At 43.7% G+C, this 26329-nt stretch overlaps 1 protein-coding gene and 1 long non-coding RNA gene across 5 annotated transcripts in view; one reads left to right on the top strand and one right to left on the bottom strand.

Annotated features, from left to right (window-relative positions):
- The first annotated feature begins 735 nt into the window (after positions 1–735).
- The window catches only part of LOC143519366 (uncharacterized), a 41150-nt gene continuing 15556 nt past the window's right edge, over positions 736–26329 (top strand). The window contains exons 1-2 of the long non-coding RNA XR_013132414.1: positions 736–1050; positions 1351–1458. This is a non-coding gene — a long non-coding RNA (uncharacterized LOC143519366). The remainder of the gene's footprint in view (positions 1051–1350; positions 1459–26329) is intronic.
- Positions 9817–19071, bottom strand: LOC143519335 (intelectin-like). 4 transcript variants are annotated; one of them, XM_077012689.1, is made up of 9 exons: positions 18925–19071; positions 17914–17990; positions 16768–16833; positions 15639–15701; positions 11136–11383; positions 10750–10908; positions 10398–10518; positions 10178–10281; positions 9817–10090 (listed from the first exon to the last, which is right to left on the bottom strand). In XM_077012689.1, the coding sequence occupies exons 3-9, from the start codon at positions 16829–16831 to the stop codon at positions 9938–9940; spliced, it is 912 nt and encodes a 303-aa protein (XP_076868804.1). In that variant the 5' UTR covers positions 16832–16833; positions 17914–17990; positions 18925–19071; the 3' UTR covers positions 9817–9937. The 4 variants fall into 4 exon arrangements, with proteins under 4 accessions (XP_076868804.1, XP_076868778.1, XP_076868795.1 ...); XM_077012663.1 differs by having other exon boundaries at positions 16768–16836; positions 18925–19070; XM_077012680.1 differs by having other exon boundaries at positions 17914–18005; positions 18925–19065.

The raw sequence follows: 26329 nt of genomic DNA on the forward strand, positions 1-26329 counted from the left end.
AAGCGGAAAACAAATTTCGATTGTGGTGAAAAATCACAATTGACAAAATATGGCACATTTACATTCATTGCTTATGTGAAATGTGATACGGAGTTAAAAGAGTCCGTATAAAACACATGTAATTATTATGGTTGCCATCTTCAGGGAAGACATTAGGGACACCAAATTGGCAGGCATCATTTTAGCCCCGCCCATGTCTTAGCCCCGCCTGTATCTTAGCCCCACTTTCATCCATTCCAAAACACCACAGTCAAGTGCTGTTTCAAAATTAAGCTTAAAAAACGCAGTGAAATGAAATGACCGAATAATAATCTGTTTGTAACTGATTTGATTTTATCAATTTAAGTGACATTGTAAACATTACAAAAACATGGAAACCACAAATGATTCCCTCTCAATGAAACATGGTCACTCCCTCCCTCTCTCTCTCCCTCTTTCTCTCCCTTTCTCCCTCTGTTTCTCTCACTCCCTCTCTCCTTCCCTTTCTCTTCCTTTCTCCACTCTTCCTTCTCTCTCTCACTCCCTCTCTCCTTCCCTTTCTCTTCCTTTCTCCACTCTTCCTTCTCTCTCACTCCCTCCCTCTTTCTCTCCATCCCCCAGTCTTCCTTCTCTCTCTCACTCTCTCCCTCCCTCTCCCTGTCTCTCATTCTCCCTCCCTCCCTCTCTGTCTGTCACTCACTCCCTCTCTCTCTCTCACTTCCTTTCTCCCTCTCTCATTCCCTTTCTCTTCCTGTCTCCATCCCCCACTCTTTCTTCTCTCTCTCTTCTCTCTCTCTCTCTCTCTCTCTCTCACACACACACTCCCTCTCTCTCTCTCTCCCACAGTTACTCTTAATAGTCCATGATGCATTTTGAAATGGTTTTATATCATTAAACGTTATATATGCTTTTATATCATTAGAGATGATATACAGTAGATTATATAAGGTCTTCCATCACTTTACCGCCACCAGCCACCAGAGGGAGCAGACAGGCTAATGTAGCCAGATGATCAGAGCTTCATCGGAGCTCAACACCTACAACTGGAGACAGCCCGTAAGAAATCTGAAGGTAATCCAGAGGGATGTGGTGTGGATTGTGGTCGTACATGCTAAACTATAATATAATATAGTTTGGTAAATTATGCATCGTTTTTCTGTTTATTTTTCAATATATATTTTGATTACTTTATGTGGAGGGCTTATGTGGTGTCTTGGTTTGCTTTAGAAGATGGAGGTGAACTACCTTATTAATAATCAGGTGGTATCACCCTGGTCACAGTCACGTGAAAGAAAAGATGTTGCCCGTGATCACAATAGTGTGAAATAAAAACGTTCAGCTGAGATCATATTAATTTCTCACATTTCTCAGGTCATAATTCTGGTGGCCAACCCAGCCCACTGCTGCCAGAGCCAAGATGGACCTGAATGGTGTTCAACTGGACGGGTGTTTTCAACACAAACTGGATCAATCTGAAAGGTTTTAATGAAATCTGTGGTAGTGTAATGGTGTCTGTCCCTACACTCACACCTGTGTAGTGTAACGGTGTCTGTCCTTACACACACACCTGGGTAGTGTAACGGTGTCTGTCCCTACACACACACCTGTGTAGTGTAATGGTGTCTGTCCCTACACTCACACCTGTGTAGTGTAACGGTGTCTGTCCTTACACACACACCTGTGTAGTGTAACGGTGTCTGTCCCTACACACACACCTGTGTAGTGTAATGGTGTCTGTCCCTACACTCACACCTGTGTAGTGTAATGGTGTCTGTCCCTACACACACACCTGTGTAGTGTAATCGTGTCTATCCCTACACACACACCTGTGTAGTGTAATGGTGTCTGTCCCTGCACACACACCTGGGTAGTGTAATGGTGTCTGTCCCTGCACTCACACCTCACACCTGTGTAGTGTAACGGTGTCTGTCCCTACACTCACACCTGTGTAGTGTAATGGTGTCTGTCCTTACACTCACACCTGTGTAGTGTAATGGTGTCTGTCCCTACACACACACCTCTCACCTTTCACTTCTCACCTTTCACCTCTCACCTCTCAACTTTTCCTCCCTCACTCACCCAGGTAGAACTTATGATGCTTGGTAATATAGTGGATAAACATAAATTATGACTAAAAAGTAAAAAAAAGACTAGATAAGGTTCAGAAATTAATATAGTATCTGAGAGGGAAAATGTGTCAAATATGTCATTTGAATGTGTAATGCGTCATTCATTGTATGTCATGCCAACGAAGTCCAGGTTAGATACAGTTGTTTTCCCCAGGCTCATGTGCTATATCGGTATGATTTGTTAAAATCTCTTAGCTGTCGTATTCAGACATTACTGAATACGTTAGGAGGGCAGCAGACTCTCTTATGAGCTCAGAATAAACTCTTGGTGTGTAAACGTTTGCTCTGTAGCTCCTGCTGATACAAGCCTCATCGCTGGACTTATCCAGATTCACCCGTCTTGATCCCAGATCAAAGCAGGACTTTCCTTACTTTCTTTAGACTACGACTCAGTGCTTCTCACATCCTTGGCTCTGTTCCCAAAATCCAAACACTGGCACCAATTAAGTATTATATTGCGATCAATCGATCGCCAGTGGTTGGCGCCAGAGCAAACTAGTAACTCATTGAATCAGATATGGATCAGAGGTAAATAAACTAGATTTTTTTTTCGGCGTGAGATATCAGAAGTGTGACCATTACACTACACATGGCTGATGCTAACTCCACACCATGGCTGATGCTAACTCCACACCATGGCTGATGCTAACTCCACACCATGGCTCATGTGAGGAGTGACAATGTTTTAATCAGTGCAATTCTGGTTGTAATTGATTGGATTGTTACCTGGTGTGGACTGTTAGGAGGGGAGGAGTCTGGACGTTGTCCCTATAAATGGGGACAGAAGATAAATGGAGAGGAGCGCGCTTTTTAAAGGACATGGAGCAGTTTGGTCCGGGGTTGTTTTAACTGGAAAAACCGCGACAAGAGTGATTACTAACACACGTCGGTTTGACTGTGGAACGGCAGACAGCGGGCATCAGGTTACGCCATAGTGACATCGCCTGAGCGAGGAGTCCGTGGGTGATGCCGCTGGTTGAGACTGCCGGAGTGAGTTCTACCTGCGCTGTGTACCGCTTCACTGGGAGTAGGCGTTGCTTGCTCCCGGGCAAAGCGTGAGTATAGTTGCTGCGAATTTAAGCCGCGATTAGAGATTTACTGCTTCCACAGCTCTTGTGGGCTGTGGTTTTTGCGATCGAGTACTGCTCCAGTTCTCCTGTGTTTCAGCGCGACGTGGCCGAAACGGTGACGCGGGACCAATTGGATTGGTGGTGGACTCCTCATCGACTCCTCCCCTGGACTTTTATCATTTTATTATTTTTCCCGTATAGTGTTGTGTGGACAGTCCCCTCCGGTGGTTGCCGGTAGACTCCGTGTGTGATTTGTGGTGGATTATATTTTAGTGACAACGTGTTTGTGTACTTTTTGGTTAATTTAGTTTGCTGTGTGGGTTTTACTTTGGTGGGTTTTATTTTTGGTAGGTTGTCTGGCGGCATCTTCTGTGAGGGCAGATCCAATTGTGTTTTATGCTATATTGTAATAAATTTGTGGAATATATCCTTTAGTGTTTTGATTGCTCACCACCTGATCTGGAACCTTTGGGTGAAATACGACTATTTTATTAAGAGTTCCTAGGGCTCTCTTCCTCCTAGGTGGCGTAGTCTGGGTTAAAGTAGTCCGTCCAGCTTGGACAGGTTACATTTTCTGGCGCAGTCGGCAGGATCAGGTATTGTGAGCAATCTTAGTAGGTTTATTTTTTTATTATTTAATACATTTTCTTTTAAAATGATGATGCCTATATTTGCAGGTGCACCCTGGCTTCCAAAATTCAATGGGGGAAAAGGGGAACTTAATTATTCAGAATGGAAAGAGCAGATCCAAGGGGTATTGGCTGTTACACAATATACGGAGGCTCAACAAGTTAGTTTAATTATTGGCGCATTAACTGGCGATGCCAAACGGGAAGTAAATGTTTTAGAACCAGGGGAGCGGGATAGAACTGGCAAAATTTTGCAGTTTTTAGATGGGCTATATGGGGATCAGATGAGCCTTGCAGTTTTGCGTTCCAGATTTTTTGGTTGTATGCAGAAAGATGGTGAACCACTGAGAGCTTTTATTTTACGTTTAAGGGAGTTGTTTGTTAGACTACGGGGACGCGATGAGGCTGAGGCCCCCTCCGACTCTCAATTACGTGATCAATTATTATTGGGTCTCCATAATGGAAGCCTGCGACAAGCCCTTAAGACATATGTACGGCGGAACCCTGAGGAGTCCTTTTCGGCAGTGTGCCGGGAGGCTGAATTATTGGATGGGGAACACCATGGACCTGAGCTCCCAGGTACAGGGGATTATATTAGGGGGGCATGTTCAAGTGTTAAGTCTTACCCACAGGAAGAGGATTGGAGACAAACACTGAAGCGTGAGATTCTGGGAGAAGTGAATGGACAGATGAAAGAATTGACACGTGAGTTACTTAGAGAGATAAAATCAGCTACAAGTCCCATGCCTTTTAGATCTAGGTCGGATAGGCCAGCTGTAGGGAAACGGCGTCTTCCCTTGGCTACCGATTCATGGGATCCAGAGGGGAGGCCAATTTGTCGTCGGTGTAATCAACCAGGTCATTTGGGCCGAAATTGTAGGAATGGTGTTGAAATTAGACCACCTTTAAACTAAATGTTCCTGCTGCTGAGGTCCAAGCTGCAGGAATAGGGGGGCACATCGGGACCACTGATAGGATAATTGGGGAGTGTCCATGGGTGCAAGTTTATGTGGGGGGTGTTCAACTCACTGGGCTTGTGGACACAGGTTCGCAAGTGACACTAATGCGACAAGGTGTGTATGATGAAACATTTGGAGGCATGGGCCTTCAGGAAGTTCCGACAGTGTTAACCCTTAGAGCAGCTAATGGACTTAAGATCCCATACACAGGATATGCAGTAATGGATTTTGAGGTAGAAGGAGTGAAAATTCCCTCATGTGGAGTAGTGATCGTACATGATGAGCATTTGTCTAGCCCTTTTATTATTGGTATGAACGTTGTTGCTGACTGCTGGGAAGCCCTTTTTCAGAAGCAGCCGACTGCTTCTTTAACTGGCTGCTCTCAACAGGGTTGGACTCAGGCTTTTGCCCTGTGCCAGTCCAGTTCGGCATCAAAAGATGGGTTTGTGGGGTATGTGTGGCCTGCCAGTCGCCATGGGATTAAAATACCTGCCAGGAGTGAAGTTGTGGTGTTGGGCTGTGTGCGGACTGGACCTCATGGAGCAGAGTATTGTGGGTTGGTGGAGGCAATGCCAGGATCCCTTCCAATTGAGGTAGCTCGAACAATCACCACAGTAAGGCATGGTCAAGTTTCAGTACGAATACGTAATGTCAATCCTTTCGTTGTGTCGGTTGGGCGATATCAGAAGTTGGGCCGGTTATTCAGAGTAGATGAGGCTGAAGTATGTGGGGAACGAGATCTTCATTTGATCTCTGAACCTGATGGGGCTGTACAGGTTCAGATTGTCGAGGTTGCTACCACTGTCCCTGAGGATAGAAGTCAGATGATGGATCTCCTAGTTGGGGATGCCGATCTAACTTCACAACAACAATGTGAGTTCAAGATTTTTTTGCAGAAATGGCGCAAGGTGTTTGCTACCGGCGATGAGGATTTTGGAAGAACTGAAGTGGTCCAGCATCAGATTTTGACTGGTGACGCTGCGCCAATTCGAGAGAGGCACCGCCCTTTACCTCCTAAGATGTATAAGGAGATGAAGGTTTTGCTGGCTGAGATGCTGAATAAAGGTATTATTCGGGAGAGCGTTAGTCCGTGGGCCGCACCGATTGTGATGGTTAGGAAGAAAGATGGGAGTTGGCGATTTTGTGTGGACTATCGGAAGCTTAATGCTGTTACACATAAGGATGCTTTCCCTTTGCCTAGGATTGAGGAAACTTTGACAACATTGACTCAATCTAGGTGGTTTTCTACCTTGGATTTGGCTAGTGGATATTGGCAGGTGGGTATGGACCCCCGAGATCGGGAAAAGACGGCATTTGTTACTCCGCTAGGCCTATATGAATTTGAGCGGATGCCATTCGGATTGTGCAATGCGCCGGCTACCTTCCAGCGATTGATGCAGCAGTGTCTGAGTGGGTTGCTTACTGAATCATCATTGGTTTATTTGGATGACATTATTGTGTATTCCTCTGATTTTTCAACTCATTTGCAGCACCTAGATGCAGTTTTCATGCGGTTGTGGGAACATGGGCTGAAGTTGCGGCCTGATAAATGTAAGCTGTTACAGAGGGAAGTCAAGTTCTTGGGACATGTGGTGGACAGCCGAGGGGTGAGGCCCGATCCTGAGAAGGTTACAGCAGTTCAGGATTGTATTGCCCCAGTTACTGTGAGGCAGGTACGAGCCTTTTTGGGCCTTGCTGGATATTATCGGCGGTTCATTCCAGGGTTTGCCCGGATGGCTTTGCCATTGACACGGCTCCTCTCTGGTACTTCGGCTGCTAGCTCACGACCACAGAAGGTTGAGTGGACGGCAGCATGTCAAGATGCATTTGATCAGTTGAAGGTGGCGCTGACGCAGGCCCCTATTTTAGCCTATGCAGATTTTTCCCTACCCTTCATGGTGTATACTGATGCAAGCAATCAAGGGTTGGGTGCCATCTTGGCTCAGGTTCAGGATGGTAGAGAGCGAGTAATCGCTTATGCCAGTCGAACTCTTCACCCTACCGAACGCAATGACTCTAATTATAGTTCCTTCAAGTTGGAGCTGTTGGCACTGAAGTGGGCGGTTACGGAGAAATTTAAAGATTACTTGATGGGTACAAAGTTTACTGTGTTCACAGATAACAACCCTGTGGCCCATTTGCAGACTGCCCGGCTGGGAGCAACCGAGCAGCGGTGGGTGGCCCAACTGTCATCATTTGATTTTGAGGTGAAGTACCGCCCTGGTAAGGAAAATGTCGGCGCAGATGCGCTTTCCAGATTATTCCGACCCACAGTTTCTGTGGATAAGGCTGATGTGCAAGTGGTAGAGGCATCTCTAGACCAACTCGAAGAGGCTGTGGGATATAAGGAGTGGCAAACGTATCAAGAGGGTGACCCTGATATTGAGAAGGTTAAGGGTTATATCAAGGCTGGGCACGTACCCAGTAGAGATGAGCGTAGAGCATTGCCCCTTCGTGCTAATCGTCTTCTGCAGCAGAGGAGGAAGTTACTGATTCAAGACAATGTGCTGTGGAGAAAGGCTATAGATCCTAATACTCATGAGCTGTTTTTGCAGGTCGTCTGCCCTGCCTCCAAGTGCCAAGAGGTATGGAGGAAACATCATGAAGCTGCAGGGCATGCAGGGGTTGAGCGTACTTTGCCAAATATTCGCAGGCACTATTTCTGGCCAAGGATGGAAGAGGAGGTGCGTGGCTTTCAGGCAAGGTGTGCAACCTGCAGTCTGCAGAAAGACAGAGCCGAGGTTCGGGCCCCTTTGAACCCAATAGAGGTATCTTTTCCCATGGAGGTTATAGCATTGGATTTCCTTTCTTTAAGTAGACCTAGCGATGTTTATCAGAACATTCTGGTGATCACAGATATGTTCACACGTTATGCATGGGCCATCCCAACACGAGATCAAACAGCCCTCACCACTGTGAAAGTGCTTTGGTCCCATGTGATTAGTACTTTTGGGTGCCCCATGCGGTTCCATTCTGATCAAGGTCCAAATTTCGAGTCTGCCTTGATGAAGGAGCTGTGTACTTTGTACGGGACAGTCAAAAGTCGGACTACCCCATATCATCCCAGTGGAAATGGTAGAACAGAGAGGTTGAATCAGACTCTGTTAAACATGTTGCGGACCTTGGAGGAAGAAAAACAGAACCATTGGCCTGAATACCTCCCAGAGTTGCTTTTAGCCTATAATAATACTGTGCATGGTGCTACTAATTTCTCCCCTGCCTTCTTGATGTTTGGACGACACTGTCGTCTGCCTGTCCACATTACACTGGGTATAGATTCCCCTGTAGATAGGCTAACCCACGGAGAGTGGGTACGGGTGCATAATGGAAAAATGTCATATGCTTTCCAGCTAGCCAGACGGAGAGCCAGTGTGGCTGCTGCCCAGGGTAAGCGTCAGTATGATCGTAGAGCTGATGCTGCCCCACTACTGCCTGGAGAGAGGGTGTGGATTCGAGATCGGGGAAGACAAGGTAGAGGCAAGATGGGGGGGTTTTGGAATCCAGAAGTCTATGTGGTTATAGGCTTAGTGGGGGAGACGGGGGTGGTCTACCATTTAAGATCAGAGCAGGGTGGGAAAGAAAAAGTTTTACATCGGAATGCTTTGAAGCCATGCGTGTCGAGCCCAGAAGGTGCACCTGCAGAGGTAAGGGATGAAGTGATTGTTTGTGAACCCCCTGTACCAATATGTGGGTTGTATGTGAATGTTGCCCCAGAAGGAGGAAATGGACTGGATGTTCCCCGACGTTCAGTGCGGACAAACTTCGGACAACCTCCTGCCCGTTATAGGGAGTGACTCATCCCTATTCTGTGTGTTTGTCAGGGACTGACAAGATTAAAGAATGGGGGGGTGTGAGGAGTGACAATGTTTTAATCAGTGCAATTCTGGTTGTAATTGATTGGATTGTTACCTGGTGTGGACTGTTAGGAGGGGAGGAGTCTGGACGTTGTCCCTATAAATGGGGACAGAAGATAAATGGAGAGGAGCGCGCTTTTTAAAGGACATGGAGCAGTTTGGTCCGGGGTTGTTTTAACTGGAAAAACCGCGACAAGAGTGATTACTAACACACGTCGGTTTGACTGTGGAACGGCAGACAGCGGGCATCAGGTTACGCCATAGTGACATCGCCTGAGCGAGGAGTCCGTGGGTGATGCCGCTGGTTGAGACTGCCGGAGTGAGTTCTACCTGCGCTGTGTACCGCTTCACTGGGAGTAGGCGTTGCTTGCTCCCGGGCAAAGCGTGAGTATAGTTGCTGCGAATTTAAGCCGCGATTAGAGATTTACTGCTTCCACAGCTCTTGTGGGCTGTGGTTTTTGCGATCGAGTACTGCTCCAGTTCTCCTGTGTTTCAGCGCGACGTGGCCGAAACGGTGACGCGGGACCAATTGGATTGGTGGTGGACTCCTCATCGACTCCTCCCCTGGACTTTTATCATTTTATTATTTTTCCCGTATAGTGTTGTGTGGACAGTCCCCTCCGGTGGTTGCCGGTAGACTCCGTGTGTGATTTGTGGTGGATTATATTTTAGTGACAACGTGTTTGTGTACTTTTTGGTTAATTTAGTTTGCTGTGTGGGTTTTACTTTGGTGGGTTTTATTTTTGGTAGGTTGTCTGGCGGCATCTTCTGTGAGGGCAGATCCAATTGTGTTTTATGCTATATTGTAATAAATTTGTGGAATATATCCTTTAGTGTTTTGATTGCTCACCACCTGATCTGGAACCTTTGGGTGAAATACGACTATTTTATTAAGAGTTCCTAGGGCTCTCTTCCTCCTAGGTGGCGTAGTCTGGGTTAAAGTAGTCCGTCCAGCTTGGACAGGTTACACTCATGCTAACTCCACACCATGGCTCATGCTAACTCCACACCATGACTGATGCTAACTCCATACCATGGCTGATGCTAACTCCACACCATGACTGATGCTAACTCCACACCATGGCTGATGCTAACTCCACACCACTCCTGTGGGGACTCTGGGATTCATGTGTTTGGTAGATCCAGGCACACAACAGACCAGAAAATAAATACATTTAAAAAGAGATGTGTTGTAAATTACTGCATGGAAATCACTTTATTTTTAAAAGCTACAATGTTTTTTCTTTTGTAACGTATGCTAACACTGTTATAATAATTATGGTCAGACTGTTAGCTGGGGTTGGGCTGAGCAGGATCTCAACGGTAGAACAGAAACACAGCAGATTCAGTAATCTCTCTGGAAGCACTCCAGCCAGCTCTCGTGCCGTAGCCGTTCCAGTCAAATCCAGTGAAATCTCCACACTGTCTGGGGGTGGCTTCTGGAAAATGACCCCCTCCACCAATGCAGTACTGAAGAACACAAGCCCAGCAGTTACTGTAATGCACATGTTTGGTGTTCAGGTTCCAACTACTGTACAACTGTTTCTATTTGCTCACATGTTCGGTGTTACAGCCAGTTACTTTGACTCCAGAGCAAAGTGCCATAGCTGCCCTCTCATGGTTAAACACTCTGAAAGTGACAAAACCAGGCTCAAACTCTCCTGAAAAGATTAAAATAAAAACATTAATTGAATTTCATCAAGTTACAGTTATGTGGAGACATTCATTGACATTTCTGTGGTAAAAATCTCTTAGCAGTTAAAGAACAGTGACAAACCCCTTGTGTTAGGACCATAATGCTTCCTGATAGATGCTGCATTTCCAGTATCATACTTCACTGGGACAGAAGGTCCATTACTGCTAAGACAGGTGCCTTCTCCATATCTGACTGGGAATTTCTGAAGGGGGAAACACAAGACTACTCAATAAGGGCAGTGTAAAAGACCGTGAGATTTCTGATTAAACTACATTCAGTTCATCTCAGTGTAGTAGTCACACTACTGTATTGAGATAAGCCTGCATTTGTGAATATAAATACGTATTATGGGACCTTTTGGGCTTTTGTTGACATATATAAATATGTTCAGTCATAGAAACATAACGCATGCAAAGAAATGTAGAGGTGTGACCCTGAACAAGTAGAAGAGGTTTCCTCCATGTTGGGTGAGGAAGTGGTCGTCCGTGTGGTAGCGAAAGATGGCGTTGGTGGCCCAGTCCTGTAGCTGAGCGTTATTAGGAACGTGCCATACAGACAGATCCTGTGCCAGGATGTCGTAATACCCAGGATTCTGTGGAAGGGGAGACAGATAGTCTGGTAGGCACAGTCAACACGATGAGCTGACTAAGCATCTCAGAAGACGTTCAGCCAATGAAAACCTCTGCTGTACCTGTGCTTTACATAGCTGTGCTCTGGCCTTTGTGTAGTGTTATCTAGACAAACACAACAGCTTAGCTCACCTCTCTCAGCACTTTCTGACACAGAGGAGGCAGATGTAAGTTCTGTGTTTTACTGTACCTTATAATCATCACTGGTGGCTGCTTCTGCTGTCCCAAACGTCACCGTGTTAGCCCAGGTTCCCTCTCCCCCTGGTAGGTTGGGGTTACTACCTTGCTGGCTAGACCAGCGATCCCCAACGGTGCATTTTCCATACATGTTGTTCTCATGGACACTGGCCACCAGCGTCCAGCCCCCTCCATCAGTGGTCATATCACAGTAGGTCTGGTACACCACCCCTCTCTCTGTGGTGAGATTGTACAGCCCATCTGCAGGTGGGATGGGAGATGTTTGATTAAAACAGTATTTGTAACGTTTGTGGAGTCTGGAAGTGATGAGGTGGACGCATGTGCTGAGCAGAACAAGGTGTTTTGAAGGGCAATCCAAAATCAGGGTCACATAAACAGGCAAGGGTCAAATCCAGGAGAAAGTAATTCATATTTAATACAGCTAATCACAACCAGCAAGAACAGACTTACATACAGGAATAACTGGACAGCACTATGAACCACAGAGATGTTACCAATATAATGACCAGCACAGACTACACAGAAACCAGGGATAAAATACAGGGGAAATCAAGGACAACCAAGTACAAACACCTGGGAACACTAATGGGAGGCAGGGTTACAAACAAGGAGTGAACAGAAACCAGACTCAATGACTTTCAAAATAAGAGTACACAAAGGGAAACCAGGAAATATAAACCAAAACAGGAGGGTAGTAGACAGGAATCGTAACAGTATCCCCCCTTAAATGCGTGGCTCCTGACGCACAACACAAAAACCAGACTATGAGGGCAAAGGACTGGAACAAGAAACAGGCAGAGACGAGGGAATGGGACTGAACCACGAGTGGGACCAGACGAAACAGGAACAAAGAGAGGAACAGGCAGGCAAAATATGACAAGGGGCCTTGGGGAACTGGACAGTGACTGGCAGAGATCCAGGAACAGGGCTGGACGAGACAGGACTGGGAGCAGACATGGGAGTGGGGCCAGGGAAAGGGGCAGAGGCAAACACAGAGGCAAAAATACTATGCACAACAGATACAGGTACGGGTACAAAGTGGGTCACGACCTGGGGAACAGACACGGGGACAGGAACAGAGATGACACCACTGGGCACGGACACGGGAACAGCAACATGGACTTGGACAGACACAACTACAGGAACAAGGACCAACACAAAACCAGGAATGGGAACATTGGCACAGAAGCAGAAGCAAACAATACATCAAGTCCATGCCCACAAGTGGGCAACACAGTCACTGAGGGAACAGGATGGATGGTGACAACCTGGCGGGGTGCGGGGACAGGCGGCGGGGGCCCCTCCTGGGCCTCTGGGTCGCTCTCAGGCCCCTCCTGGGGAGTGTGTCCAGTAACCCCAAAAAAAACCTTTGGGGTCTCCAGGGGTGAGGCTGGGATGGTGGATGGGATGAGTGGAGGGAGGTCAGTGGTGACGTCCATGGGTGCAGCATGGAGCACAGGAGACATGGGCGTGGTCCCTCCTTCACCGGAGCTGGCGGGGAGGCATTGGCGTCCTCCACCACCACTGGTGCCTTGGAAACCCTGGAGGAACATACAGATACAAGATCCCCTCGGCAGCTCTTTTTGCGTTTGCTCCTCGCTCTCTCGCTGCGTCCTGGTAAGGCTGGTCATTCTATAACGTTTGTGGCGTCTGGAAGTGATGAGGTAGACGCATGTGCTGGGCAGAGCAAGGTGTTTTGAAGGGCAATCCAAAATCAGGGTCATATACACTACCGTTCAAAAGTTTGGGGTCACCTAGACAATTTTGTGTTTTCCCTGAAATCTCATACTTTTATTTATCAAATGAGTTGCAAAATGAATAGAAATATAGTCCAGACATTGACAAGGTAGAAATAATTTTTTTTTTTTTTTTTTAATAATTTTCTGCATTAAACTTTGCTTTCGTCAAAGAATGCTCCCTTAGCAGCAATTACAGCATTGCAGACCTTTGGCATTCTAGCTGTTAATTTGCTGAGGTAATCTGGAGAAATTTCACCCCATGCTTCCAGAAGCCGCTCCCACAAGTTTGATTGGGTAAATGGGCACTTTTTTTGTACCATACGGTCAAGCTGCTCCCACAACAGCTCAATGGGGTTGAGATCTGGTGACTGCGCTGGCCACTCCATTACCGATAAAACACCAGCTGCCTGCTTCTTCTCTAAATAGTTTGTGCATAATTTGGAGGTGTGCTTTGGGTCATTGTCCTGTTGCAGGATGAAATTGGCTCCAATCAAGCGCTGTCCACAGGGTATGGCATGGTGTTGCAAAATAGAGTGATAGCCTTCCTTATTAAAATCCCTTTTACCTTGTTCAAATCTCCCACTTTACCAGCACCAAAGCAACCCCAGACCATCACATTACCTCCACCATGTTTGACAGATGGTGTCAGGCACTCTTCCAACATCTTTTCAGTTGTTCTGCGTCTCACAAATGTTCTTCTGTGTGATCCAAACACCTCAAACTTTGATTCATCTGTCCATAACACTTTTTCCAATCTTCCTCTGTCCAATGTCTGTGTTCTTTTGCCCATATTAATCTTTTTCTTTTATTAGCCAGTCTCAGATATGGCTTTTTCTTTGCCACTCTGCCCTGAAGGCCAGCATCCTGGAGTCGCCTCTTCACTGTAGATGTTGACACTGGTGTTTTGCGGGTACTATTTAATGAAGCTGCCAGTTGAGGACCTGTGAGGCATCGATTTCTCAAACTGGAGACTCTAATGTACTTGTCTTCTTGCTCAGTTGTGCAGTGGGGGCCTTCCACTTCTCCTTCTACTCTGGTTAGAGCCTGTCTGTGCTCTCCTCTGAAGGGAGTAGTACACACCATTGAAGGAAATCTTCAGTTTCTTGGCAATGTCTCGCATGGAATAGACTTCATTTCTCAGAACAAGAATAGACTGTCGAGTTTCAATTGAAAGTTGTTTTTTTCTGGCCATTTTGTGAGTTTAATCAAACCAACAATTGTAATGCTCCAGATTCTAAACTAGCTCAAAGGAATGTCAGTTTTATAGCTTCTCTAATCAGCAAAACTGTTTTCAGCTGTGCTAACCTACTTGCACAAGGGTTTTCTAAATATCCAATAGCCTCCTTACAGAGTTAGCAAACACAATGTACCATTAGAACACTGGAATGATGGTTGTTGGAAATGGGTCTCCATACATCTATGTAGATATTGCATTAAAAACCAGATGTTTACAGCTAGAATAGTCATTTACCACATTAATAATGTATAGAGTGTAGTTTTGATGCATTTAATGTTAGCTAAATTGAAAAAAAAAAAACTGTTTTTCTTTCAAAAATAAGAACATTTCTAAGTGACCCCAAACTTTTGAATGGTAGTGTAAACAGGCAAGGGTCAAATCCAGGAAAGAGTCATTCATATTTAATACAGCTAATCAAAACCAACAAGAACAGACTTACATACAGAAATCTCTGGACAGAACTATGAACCACAGAGATGTTACCAATATAATGACCAGCACAGACTACACAGAAACCAGGGATTAAATACAGGGGAAATCAAGGACAACCAAGTACAAACACCTGGGAACACTAATGGGAGGCAGGGTTACAAACAAGGAGTGAACAGAAACCAGACTCAATGACTTTCAAAATAAGAGTACACAAAGGGAAACCAGGAAATATAAACCAAAACAGGAGGGTAGTAGACAGGAATCATAACAATATTGGATTACACTTGGTGAACAATATACATTCTTCATACTCTGGTGTCATCTGGTAGTTTCTAAGATTTTGTCTTAAGTCAAAAAAACTTGTTAAAAAATTATTAGTTATACTTATAACTAATAAGTTAATGAGATTACATGAGTCAGCAAATGTTTATACCAATGAAGATCTGCTGGTTCATATAAGAGTTAATAAAAGAGTTAAGAGTTATATAAGAGTATATATAAAATAAAAAGATAAGTGTTGTTTAACCTGGCTGTTCAAAGATTAACTCTGGAGGTTATTAAATCTGGTAGTACGTCTAAATATTAGCCCTGGGTTTTTTTTTTACTTGGCTGTTCATCTAAATATTAGCCCTGGGGGTTGTTTGGCCTCAGCATATATACAGGGTGGCCAACTCTCACGCATTGAGCATGAGATACACGCATTTAACCATCTTCACACGCTCTCACGCCACACTTCCGATTTCTCACGCCGAAAAGAAAAATCTAGTTGTTTTTTACCTCTGATCCACATCTATGATTCATCTGGTATCAATTTACGTTTGCCACCCCCGCTCAACAACTTCCGTTCGCCACCCCTCCAGGTTCAAATCTCACTCCAAGTGATCTTCAAAAGTTGGCAACCCTGATATATGTGATGTACATATATCACATAGCAAAGGTCTCGGGTGTATTTTTTTAGTAGCACCTTATGTGAAATGTAAGATGTATAACCACAGTTCTGTAATTGTGACACTATTTTCTTTGTCTTTACATTAGTAATTGTGTCACCTACCTTCTTTGTCTTTATATTAGTAATTGTGTCACTTACCTTCTTTGGTTTTATATTTTTCCATGACGTCTTTGCAGCTCCTTGGGCTGTAATACTCCGTGACTGTATTCAGAAATTAAATGATTCAATAATAAAAATGTAATTAATTAATAATTATTGAATTTATATAACAACAGTAATCATATTAATAACAACAATTATAATTATAGGTTTTATTATTATATATTAATTTTAGATATTAACGGTTGGCACTGTAATGTGTGAGAGGCAAAGTTAGAGTAGTTCAAAAGAAAATGTTTATTTTAAACAACATGGAACATGCAGCGGCAAAAAACAAGAAAGTGACACAGATGCAAACTTAAACGCACAAACGTTCACAAGACAAGTGCAACATATAATGCGCTTTTAACCCATCTGTGCAGTTAGAACACACACACACTAGTGATTAACTAGGGGGCTGTGGATCACACACACACACACACACACACACACTAGTGATTACTAGGGGGCTGTGGATCACACGTGCCCAGAGCGGTGGGCAGCCCTAGCCCGGCGCCCGGGGAGCAGTTGGGGTTAGGTGCCTTGCTCAAGGGCACCTCAGTCATGGCCTCAGGTCTGGGAATCGAACCCACAACCCTCCGGTCACAAGACCAGTTCCCTACCACCAGACCATGACTGCCACACATATAACATGAGAGACACAAGAGACCAGGTGAAAGCAGGTGAAACCAGGCCCGGTGAAACCAGGCCCGGTGAAACCAGGTGAATGCAGGCCCGGTGAAACCAGACCCGGTGAAACCAGGTGAAACCAGGCCCGGTGAAACCAGACCCGGTGAAACCAGGTGAAACCAGGCCCGGCTCTAGACAGTTTGGCTAAGGGGCAGCACTCAGTTGACATGAGCATATCAATTATGAATTTTTCATATCAGACAACCATAGGGGCAGTATAGATGACCATAGGGGCAGTACAGATGACCATAGGGGCTGTACAGATGACCATATGCTCCATACAGATGACAATATGAGCCATTAAATTAAATTGCTTACTATTATTATTGTAATATTGTCACTTTGCATTTTTGTCTGAGTTTAGAGACCACAATTCCCTTTATTGTAAAGAGTAAAGAGAGTGAATAGAGTGAACAGAATGAATAGAGTGCTGTCGTACCTTGATCAGAGCTAGAGAGCTCTAAGGAAGAAACTATTAGAAACACAAGAACCCACATAGTCATCTCTGCTGCAAGAGAAGTCAAAGATACAGGATATACAGTTACTGACATGAGTACATCGGTTTAAAGAGCTTATTCTGGACATACTTACATGAGTACATGAGTTTAAAGAGCTTATTCTGGACATACTGACATGAGTACATGAGTTTAAAGAGCTTATTCTGGACATACTAACATGAGTACATGAGTTTAAAGAGCTTATTCTGGACATACTGAAATGAGTACATGAGTTTAAAGAGCTTATTCTGGACATACTTACATGAGTACATGAGTTTAAAGAGCTTATTCTGGACATACTGACATAAGTACATGAGTTTAAAGAGCTTATTCTGGACATACAGACATGAGTACATCAGTTTAAAGAGCTTATTCTGGACATACTGACATGAGTACATGAGTTTAAAGAGCTTATTCTGGACATACTAACATGAGTACATGAGTTTAAAGAGCTTATTCTGGACATACTGAAATGAGTACATGAGTTTAAAGAGCTTATTCTGGACATACTTACATGAGTACATGAGTTTAAAGAGCTTATTCTGGACATACAGACATGAGTACATGAGTTTAAAGAGCTTATTCTGGACATACAGACATGAGTACATGAGTTTAAAGAGCTTATTCTGGACATACTGACATGAGTACATGAGTTTAAAGAGCTTATTCTGGACATACTGACATGAGTACATGAGTTTAAAGAGCTTATTCTGGACATACTGACATGAGTACATGAGTTTAAAGAGCTTATTCTGGACATACTGACATGAGTACATGAGTTTAAAGAGCTTATTCTGGACATACTGACATAAGTACATGAGTTTAAAGAGCTTATTCTGGACATACAGACATGAGTACATCAGTTTAAAGGGCTTATTCTGGATAATGAAAAAACACCTGATGAAAATGTAGTTTTAATGTTTATTTTCTTAAAACCTAGCTTTTTTTTTATTTTGTGGTCTGAAAAAAAGAACCTAATTAAATTATGTAACAAAAATTCCTAAGAATATTTTTTTATCCCTAAGAAGACGATTAAAAACTGTGTAGTTTAGAAAGTCAAAATCAACAGCCAGAAGAAACACACTCACTCTCTGTGTGGTCACACCAGTCAGTAGGAGATTCCTCTGATTCCAGTTATTCTCTGAGTTGAGGTTCAGTTTGTTGGCTGTATGAAGAGACACTATGAGCAGAATGAAGGTGTTTGTTCTGGTGATTGTGAGAGACACACGGCGCCGCCCCCCTGACCATGTGAGGAACATCATAAACCCACCCCACTGCACACGGGACACCTCGCCCTCTGCATTAAACAAAATATCCCTCACAAAACAGAAGAATTCCTAAAAATCTGAAAGTCTTCATGTCTTTAATTCATCGTCAGCTCAGTGCAGCAGGGACACACACTGTGGGGACAGACGTGACTGTAGGTCCCATACGAGTCCAGTATCATTTAATGAAGCAATAATACACTAGAGGTTCGTGCTATAACGTGTAATATTGGCACTGCTGTGCTGCGGTCGTAGGCACGAGTGCCGTAGATCAGCACAGCAGTGCCAATATTACACATTATACACAGTATTATTGCGATTATACCACAGTTCAATTATCGCTGTTTATTGAAAGATTTTGAGTTAAAGAGGACGACCTGTTTGGTTAAAAATACTCCGCCAGTTAAAATAGATCCATTCAATGGCTGGCTGCTAAACTTACACAGCACTGGAACAGCCTTACCCAATAAATATTATAGCGGTAAATATACACAAAAACAACTGTTGATAAAGTTGTATTTATTAAAAATAAAGTACAACAATTATTGACCATCCACGGCTGATTGGAGGTTCGTTCAGGTATCTGTTCAGTCCAGCTCTTAAACCAACGAAGCTGCTGATGCCATATAACTTCACGTTTCTGACGGATCCATAAAAACGTCGTAAAAGCTGATTAATCTCATTTTTGTTTATAATACTAAAATCTACTGCAATGTCGTTGCTCTTTAACCAGGATGTAAATACATTAAGAGCCCAGGACGTTTGTTTTACGGTATTAACTTCATTTCTCTGATTTCCAGCTCATACAAATCATTGTTTGTAAGCGTGACAAACCTTGGCTCATTGGAGGAATCAGTCTGGTCATTTATAGCTTCATCCTCCAGTTTCCGATCGAAACAAATAGATTTAACGAACTCCCTGTAATTAATTTTGATAATGTTGCTGCTTGTTTGTAGTTGCGCTGTTTGACTTGTAAACGCTGCTTCGTTGCTAGGTTACCTGTATGTGGCGGAGTAATACATGGAGAGCTTCGGTTACAGTGCTATAACGTGTAATATTGGCACTCCTAGATCGCCTCTCAGCCAATCACATTGTAGGGTCACAACTAACTGTGGTATAATCAAGATGTAGGTCATTCAGATTTGATTCAGATTCAGAAATATTTGAATGTAGTGGAATATCAGAGTGTAAATGTGAAATGACCTTAACAAACAGTGTGAAACGATCTTAACGAACAGTTAATGTGATGTTTTGTGCGATTTGTGGGGTGCCACATCTCACATTGGTTGTTTTTTTTCACAGATTCCTGTTCCAATAGATTCTGCTTCATTTTCAGCACATAGTTTTATGGTTTGAACTTTTTGTATGTCTTTCCCTACTGTTGTCACATGGAATATTACTTATAATAAAGTAGAGGCCATGTTGTAGTTCAGTTTAGTGTTATTCACCAGGTTGTGTCAGCTCACCACTGCTTCTGTAGACTAAGTTCCATAATAATAATGTACTAAATAGTCATGCATTGGCTAAGAGTAGATACATCTGTGGATTGTGGTTCACCAGTTACCATTTAATAAAAAGCTTCTCTGAAAGAACAGTGTGGGATGTCTTTGGCTTTCTGGGTGATGGTTCTTCATTCTTCAGCAGTGGTTAGCAGTAGGGATGCAAATGATTAATCAACTTTAGATTAATTAAGTGCGTTCGCGCAGTGTCCTGTGCTCGTCGTTGTCAGAGTTGTTGGAAAAAATAAATTTAAAGGTGAATAACTTAATGTTTAAACTTAATGTTTTCCTGAAAGACTGTGGAAGAGCAGAAGTGAGAAGGCCTCAGTGGCCTTGAGGAGAATAGAATGGGCCTATTCAGTGTAAGCTGCAAAACAAGCAGTTTGAGATAAGGAGATGGATGGCTAGAGAGGAGCAGGGGGGGCTCTAAGGAAGAGTAGCAAAGGTGGGTGCAGATATCGAAACTTAGAGAAGAATCGAAACTTAGAGATGAGGTATGAAAGGGAGGACATCGCCCAGCACGAGGACTTTTTGCTTGGACGCTGCTGAGATCCACTTGGGTTAGGTAGAGTTCTAGGCAACTAGCACCAGTGCACTGGAGAGTTTGTACCACTTATACTTTGACTATATATATATATATTTTTTACAATTTATTTATAAAGCACATTTTAAAATAGCCAAGGCTAACCAAAAGTGCTGTACAACAGATTAAAAAAGTATACACAGTATCCATACACACACCCATATACATACATATATATATATATATATACATATACATACACATACATACACACACATATACACACATATACACATACAGACATATATGTACATACCGTATATACATACATATATACATACACACACATATACATACATAAAATTGAACCTACAATAAAATCTAATAAAAAAATATAAGATAAATCACTAAGAAGGCCATAGACCATAAACCACATTATTGAACTGATTGACGTATCACTTGCAGTCATGAGCAAGTGAAAAAAGATAGGTCTTAAGGCATGATTTAAACTGCTCAATTGAAGACACTGATCTAATTTCATAGGGCAAAGAGTTCCACAAAGTTGGGGCAGCAACAGAGAAAGCCCTATCACCCTTATGTTTTAAACGTGAGGTTGGAATTTTAAGCAGTAGTTTGTTAGAAGACCGAAGAGACCTGTTTGCATTATATGGGCTAATCAAATCAGAAATGTACCGCGGGGCCACACCATGAAGAGCCTTAAAAACAAACAGTAGGATTTTAAAATGGATCCTGTACCTGATAGGAAGCCAGTGTAATGAAGCCAGGACTGGAGAAATATGGTCACGTTTTTTTGTTCCGGTAAGGAGTCTAGCAGCTGCATTTTGAACAAGTTGCAGACGGGCCAGAGAGGACTGATTTACCCCCATGTACAGGGAATTACAATAGTCAAGGTGTGTTGTGATAAAAGCATGAATAACAGTCTCGAGATCCTTAAATGACAAAATCGGTTTAAGTTTAGCAATTTGGCGTAATTGGAAAAAACTTGATTTTACAACGGAGTTGATTTGCTTTTCAAATTTAAGTGCTGGGTCAAAAATAACTCCAAGGTTTTTCACACAATGAGATAAATTTTGAAAATGACAACTCAGATTATTTTTGAAGGATTCAATGTTACCAGGCTTGCCAAACAGGACAACCTCTGTTTTGTCCTCATTGAGCTTAAGAAAGTTTTTAGTTAGCCATAGTTTGACTTCCCTCATACACGCTGACAAGATGTTTAGAGAGTGCGTATCCCCCGGTTTCAGTGGTAAGTATAACTGAGTATCATCAGCATAGCAATGATACGAGATTTCATATTTTTTTTAATTAAACCTAAAGGAACTAAATAAAGTGAAAAGAGAATGGGGCCTAAGATGGAACCCTGTGGCAAACCAGTAGCAATGGGAGATGATAAAGACACTGACTTACCCAATTGGACAGCAAAAGAGCGATCTTTTAGGTAGGAAGAAAACCAAGCTAGTGCTTTCCCCTGGACCCCTGCCACCGTGTTAAGACGCTTTATTAAAATATCGTGATCGACAGTGTCAAAAGCGGCGCTAAGGTCCAGCATGGCTAAAACGACACATGAATTACGGTCCAAATTAAGGAGGATATCATTCGTTAATTTAAGTAAGGCTGATTCTGTGCTGTGATGAGCTCGGAAACCTGATTGAAACTTGTCCAAGATATTATTCTCTGCTAAATAAGAAGAAAGTTGATTACAAACAACCTTTTCCAGGATTTTTGATGTGAGCGGCAATTTTGAGATGGGTCTATAACTAGACAAGGCAGCTGGGTCCAAATTAGGTTTTTTAATAAGAGGCTGAACAACTGAGTGCTTGAAACACAAAGGAACCAGTCCACTTAAGAGGCTAGAATTTATAATAGCGCATACACTAGATCCGATAGTGTTCCAGACTTCTTTAAAAAGGCGTGTTGGAAGGGTGTCCAGTATAGATGTGGCTGGCTTCATACTAGACACAATCTTAGTCAACAGGGACAAAGAGATTTGGTCGAACTCTGACAAAGAAGCAGAGCAGGCAGGATTCTCAAGGATCGCATTGTCCAATAAGGGAATGGTTGATCTGATAGCTTGAATTTTGTCAGAAAAATAGCTACAGAATTTCTCACATAATTCTGGAGACTCTTTAATATAAGAGGTATCAGCCGGTGTTAAAATCGAGTTTATCGTATTAAAAAGAACCCTAGGATTGTTTGAGTGAGTAGAGACTAAATTTGAAAAGTATTTAGCTCTGGCCGACTTCACAGAAAGCTGGAACTTGATCAAAGAATCCCTAAAAATTTTGTATGAAACTTGGAGCTTATCTTTTTTCCAGTTTCGCTCTGCTTTCCTGCACAGTAGTCTAAGTGAGTGTGTTTCAGTGTTAAACCAGGGCTGTTTTTTAGCTTTGGGCTTTCTAAGTCTAAGTGGAGCTATATCATCCAGGATATCTGAGCATGTTGAATTAAAGGTATTAGTGAGGTCTTCTAAGTTCAGTTTTAAAGAAGAGGGTTCATTGGCAGAGTGAAAGGGTGATGCTAAAAAGGCATCAGTGAACAAATGGGAAGTGGACTGATTTATTGTACGAGAATAGTACGAGTTATTATGCACTTTAGGTGATGATAATGAAAAGGTTGAGTTAAAAACAACTGGTTTATGATCTGAAAGACAGAAATCCTGCACTTCCACATTACATACAGAGAAACCTGATGAAAGCACAAGATCAAGAGTGTGTCCATGCTGATGAGTAGGACTAGTAACAGACTGAAGAAGGTTAAATGAGTCCAGTAAGTTTTGAAATTCTGTTACCAACGGTTTAGCGGGGCAACAGATGTGAATATTAAAATCCCCAAGGATCAAAAGGGAATCCGTGGTTGGAACAATTAAAGATAAGAAGTCTGAAAATTCCTGTATGAAGTTAGTATTGCTTTTGGGAGGACGATAGAGAAGAACACAAAGTAGCGGAGATGGTAATTCCACTTTAAACATCTGGACCTCAAAGCTTGAGCACATTTCCACGGGCATTACCTGGCATTTGAAGTGAGAGTTGAACAAGGACAGCAGTCCTCCACCTCTGCCAGCCTTCCGTGGCGTGTTCAGGAATGAAAAGTTCAGAGGAGTCAGTTCATTCAGAGCAGATGAATCACCTGGCGTGAGCCACGATTCAGTCACAAATAGAAAGTCCAAATCACGTGACTTAATAAAGTCGTTCAGAATGAAAGTTTTGTTTGAGACTGATCGCGCATTAATAAGAGCCATCTTTACCAGAATGGGCTTAAAATGTATCGGCGGCTGAAGATCCAAGTGATGAAGATTCTGGTGGTTAATCCCTCCACTTCTTACGTGCAATCGCCCCGTAAGGCGAAACTGAGCCGGCGAGGAAGCGGGGAGCAGCTGAATGAGGCCGGAGTATCCACACTCCATGGAGCGTCGGGAGCAGTGATGTCAGTAACGCGTTACTTAGTAACGCGTTACTCTAATCTTACCACTTTTTTCGGTAACGAGTAATATAACGCGCTACTATTTCCAGTCCAGTAATCAAATTAAAGTTACTTATCCAAATAATTGCGCGTTACTATTTTTATTTTCCCTAGTAAAAATATATATTTTTGCTTTCTTCTTGGCTCAGTTCTACTTTTGTGTCTGACCGTAGCGCTCGACTCCGCATGCTGCGCGCGACCCTGTGAGAGCGCGAGCACGTTTTACAAGTCATTTTTTGCAGTGTCCTCCCGTAACGATGTGTGGTAGTATAAAGAAACACCCATCAAAAACAGGGGAAGGAACATTTACCTGAAGAATTTTAATGTTGCACTGTGTTCCACGTTTGTAAAGTGCTGTGTTAGTGGAATTTTGACTAACGTCGCCTACTTTAAAATGCTTGAAATTGTAATGGTATTTCGTTTCACAAGCTGTCTGACTGAGCGCTACGAACGTTTCGGGAAACCCACCCCAGTTCGCTTGTATTACGTTTACAGATAAATTTACACATAATACCGCGCAGCTACACGCGCCAGGGTTGCTTTATCAATAAAGTTTCCCTCCTCGGGATTTTTGGATTAAGCAGTTTCTGCCTCGGTTACCGAACCTGCTTCAATACATTGTTACTGCTAAAAATGCACTTCCAATAAAGTGAGTATTGGAAAAATTTATTTTGCTGCTGAATGTAACTACTAAAGTAACTTGTAATCTAACGTAGTTACTTTTAAAATCAAGTAATATGTAACGTAACTAAGTTACTTTTAAAAGGAGTAATCAGTAATCAGTAATCGGATTACTTTCTCAAGGTAACTTAGCCATCACTGGTCGGGAGATATAGCGATCGCCTTCAAGTTTGAAAGTCAGAGGCGCGCTGTGGATCTCCGATGATTGTCCAAGTAATCTCCCAGTCCTCACCCGAATTCCTCCTCGCTTTCCACGCTTTCTCCGGCGTCTTTTCCTCTGAGCATTGCCGCAGTGAAGGCCACAGACGCTGACAGGTAAGGAGGTGTAACGCCATGAACTGAAAGGGCAGTTTTCTCTGAGATTTTCACTGTACGCTTCCATCATAATGGATCGAATTAAAAGAAGTGTCTCCCGATCATAGGAGAGAGCAGATAATGCAGTAGGTGCTATAAAAGCCACAATTAGGTAAACAGTCACTATGGCTATGGTAAATTTAGGCGAGAGGGGACGAGCAGCCAAACAACACACCGGCGCCATCTTTAATCCACAGTCTGATGTCCTGTGATATATATATATATATTGTGATATATATATATATATATATATATATATATATATATATATATATATATATATATATATATATATATATATATATATTGTATTCAATTATATTCCATATAAATTAATCTAAAATAACTTTTGGTGTTAAGACTTTGCTTGGGTAACTCAGTCAAAACCAATTGGTTCATCGGGGCAGTGTTGGGGCCTATCTGGGTCAAGAAAAAATATCCCAACAGAGTCTACACGTCCCTGTGTGTTTTCATGTTAAATATGCGCTTACTGCTCCATCTGTGTTTTCATTAAACGTAACGTTCGTCTGAAAGAGGATTTCTGTCTCATCCTTCCTCGTGCCTCTGGACGTTACTGAACGACGAGCCGACAAGAGACACCATGCCAGGATACACCACCCAGGCCAAGAGGGGCCAGAGACCCAGCCGGCACCACCATGCCTCTTCTCCTGCCCAACACCGCAAGGCCAACGTAACCCCCGAGATGATGGAGCAAGACCCGTTATGTAAGGTCATGCTGCTTCAGGCTCTGGAAGCCTCTTCTGCAGAGATGGCAGACTATTTCCGAGAAGCCGCGGAGCGGATGTGGCGGGAGCGACACCCCTCTCCTTCCCGAGACCTCTCCCCGATAAGGTTAGGTGTCCTTGAGCTCTGCTCTAACGCCAAGACCCCGGAGAGCGAGTTCAGGGATGAGGAATCGGAGGATGAGGAGGAGGAAGAAGGCGAGGACTGTCCCCCCTTCATGGGCTCCGCCCCCTCCGTAGATTACGGTGAGGGTGAGGAGGAAGAGGAGGAGGAGGAGGAGGAGGAAGAAGACCGGGCTCCCTCGGTTTGTTCCGCCCCCACCGTGGACTACGATGAGGGTGAAGGGGGAGAAGAGGAGGACTATCCTCCCTCCGTATGCTCCGCCCCCACCGAGTATTACGGTGAGGGTGAAGAGGAAGAAGACCATCCACCTTCCGTGTGCTCGGGTTTCACCAAGTACACGGACAGCGAGCTACTGATGGAGGAAGAGGATGAGGGGAGCTCACTCTACTCGGGGTACTCATCCAAGACTGTGAGGGGGAGGAGGAAGCCTCTCGAGCCTTCCACATGTCTGCACTTAAACCCCTACGAGAGGGGCCCTTAAGCGAAGACCATGCCGCTAGGCCGACCTCGCCCCTGCAGCTTCCCAACAGTCCGGCGTACCATGTACACCAGCTGATGGACTCCAGGCGCAGAGGTAAGGGGCTCCAGTACCTGGTGGACTGGGTCGGCTACGGGCCTGAAGAGCGCCGCTGGGTTCCGGCCTCCCATGTGCTGTGCCCCTCCCTCATCGCCTCCTTCCACCAGGCTCATCCTGACCGTCCTGCGCCTTGTGCGTTTCTTTAATAGTGATACAATCAACCCGATGACTGATGATGCAGGGGGCACCAACCAAAATCTTGCCTAGGGCACCACATTGGTCAGGGCCGGCTCTGTACACACACAACCAGTGCCTTTA

The sequence above is a fragment of the Brachyhypopomus gauderio genome, chromosome 1, assembly GCF_052324685.1.
Source record: "Brachyhypopomus gauderio isolate BG-103 chromosome 1, BGAUD_0.2, whole genome shotgun sequence".
Taxonomy (NCBI): Eukaryota; Metazoa; Chordata; class Actinopteri; order Gymnotiformes; family Hypopomidae; genus Brachyhypopomus; species Brachyhypopomus gauderio.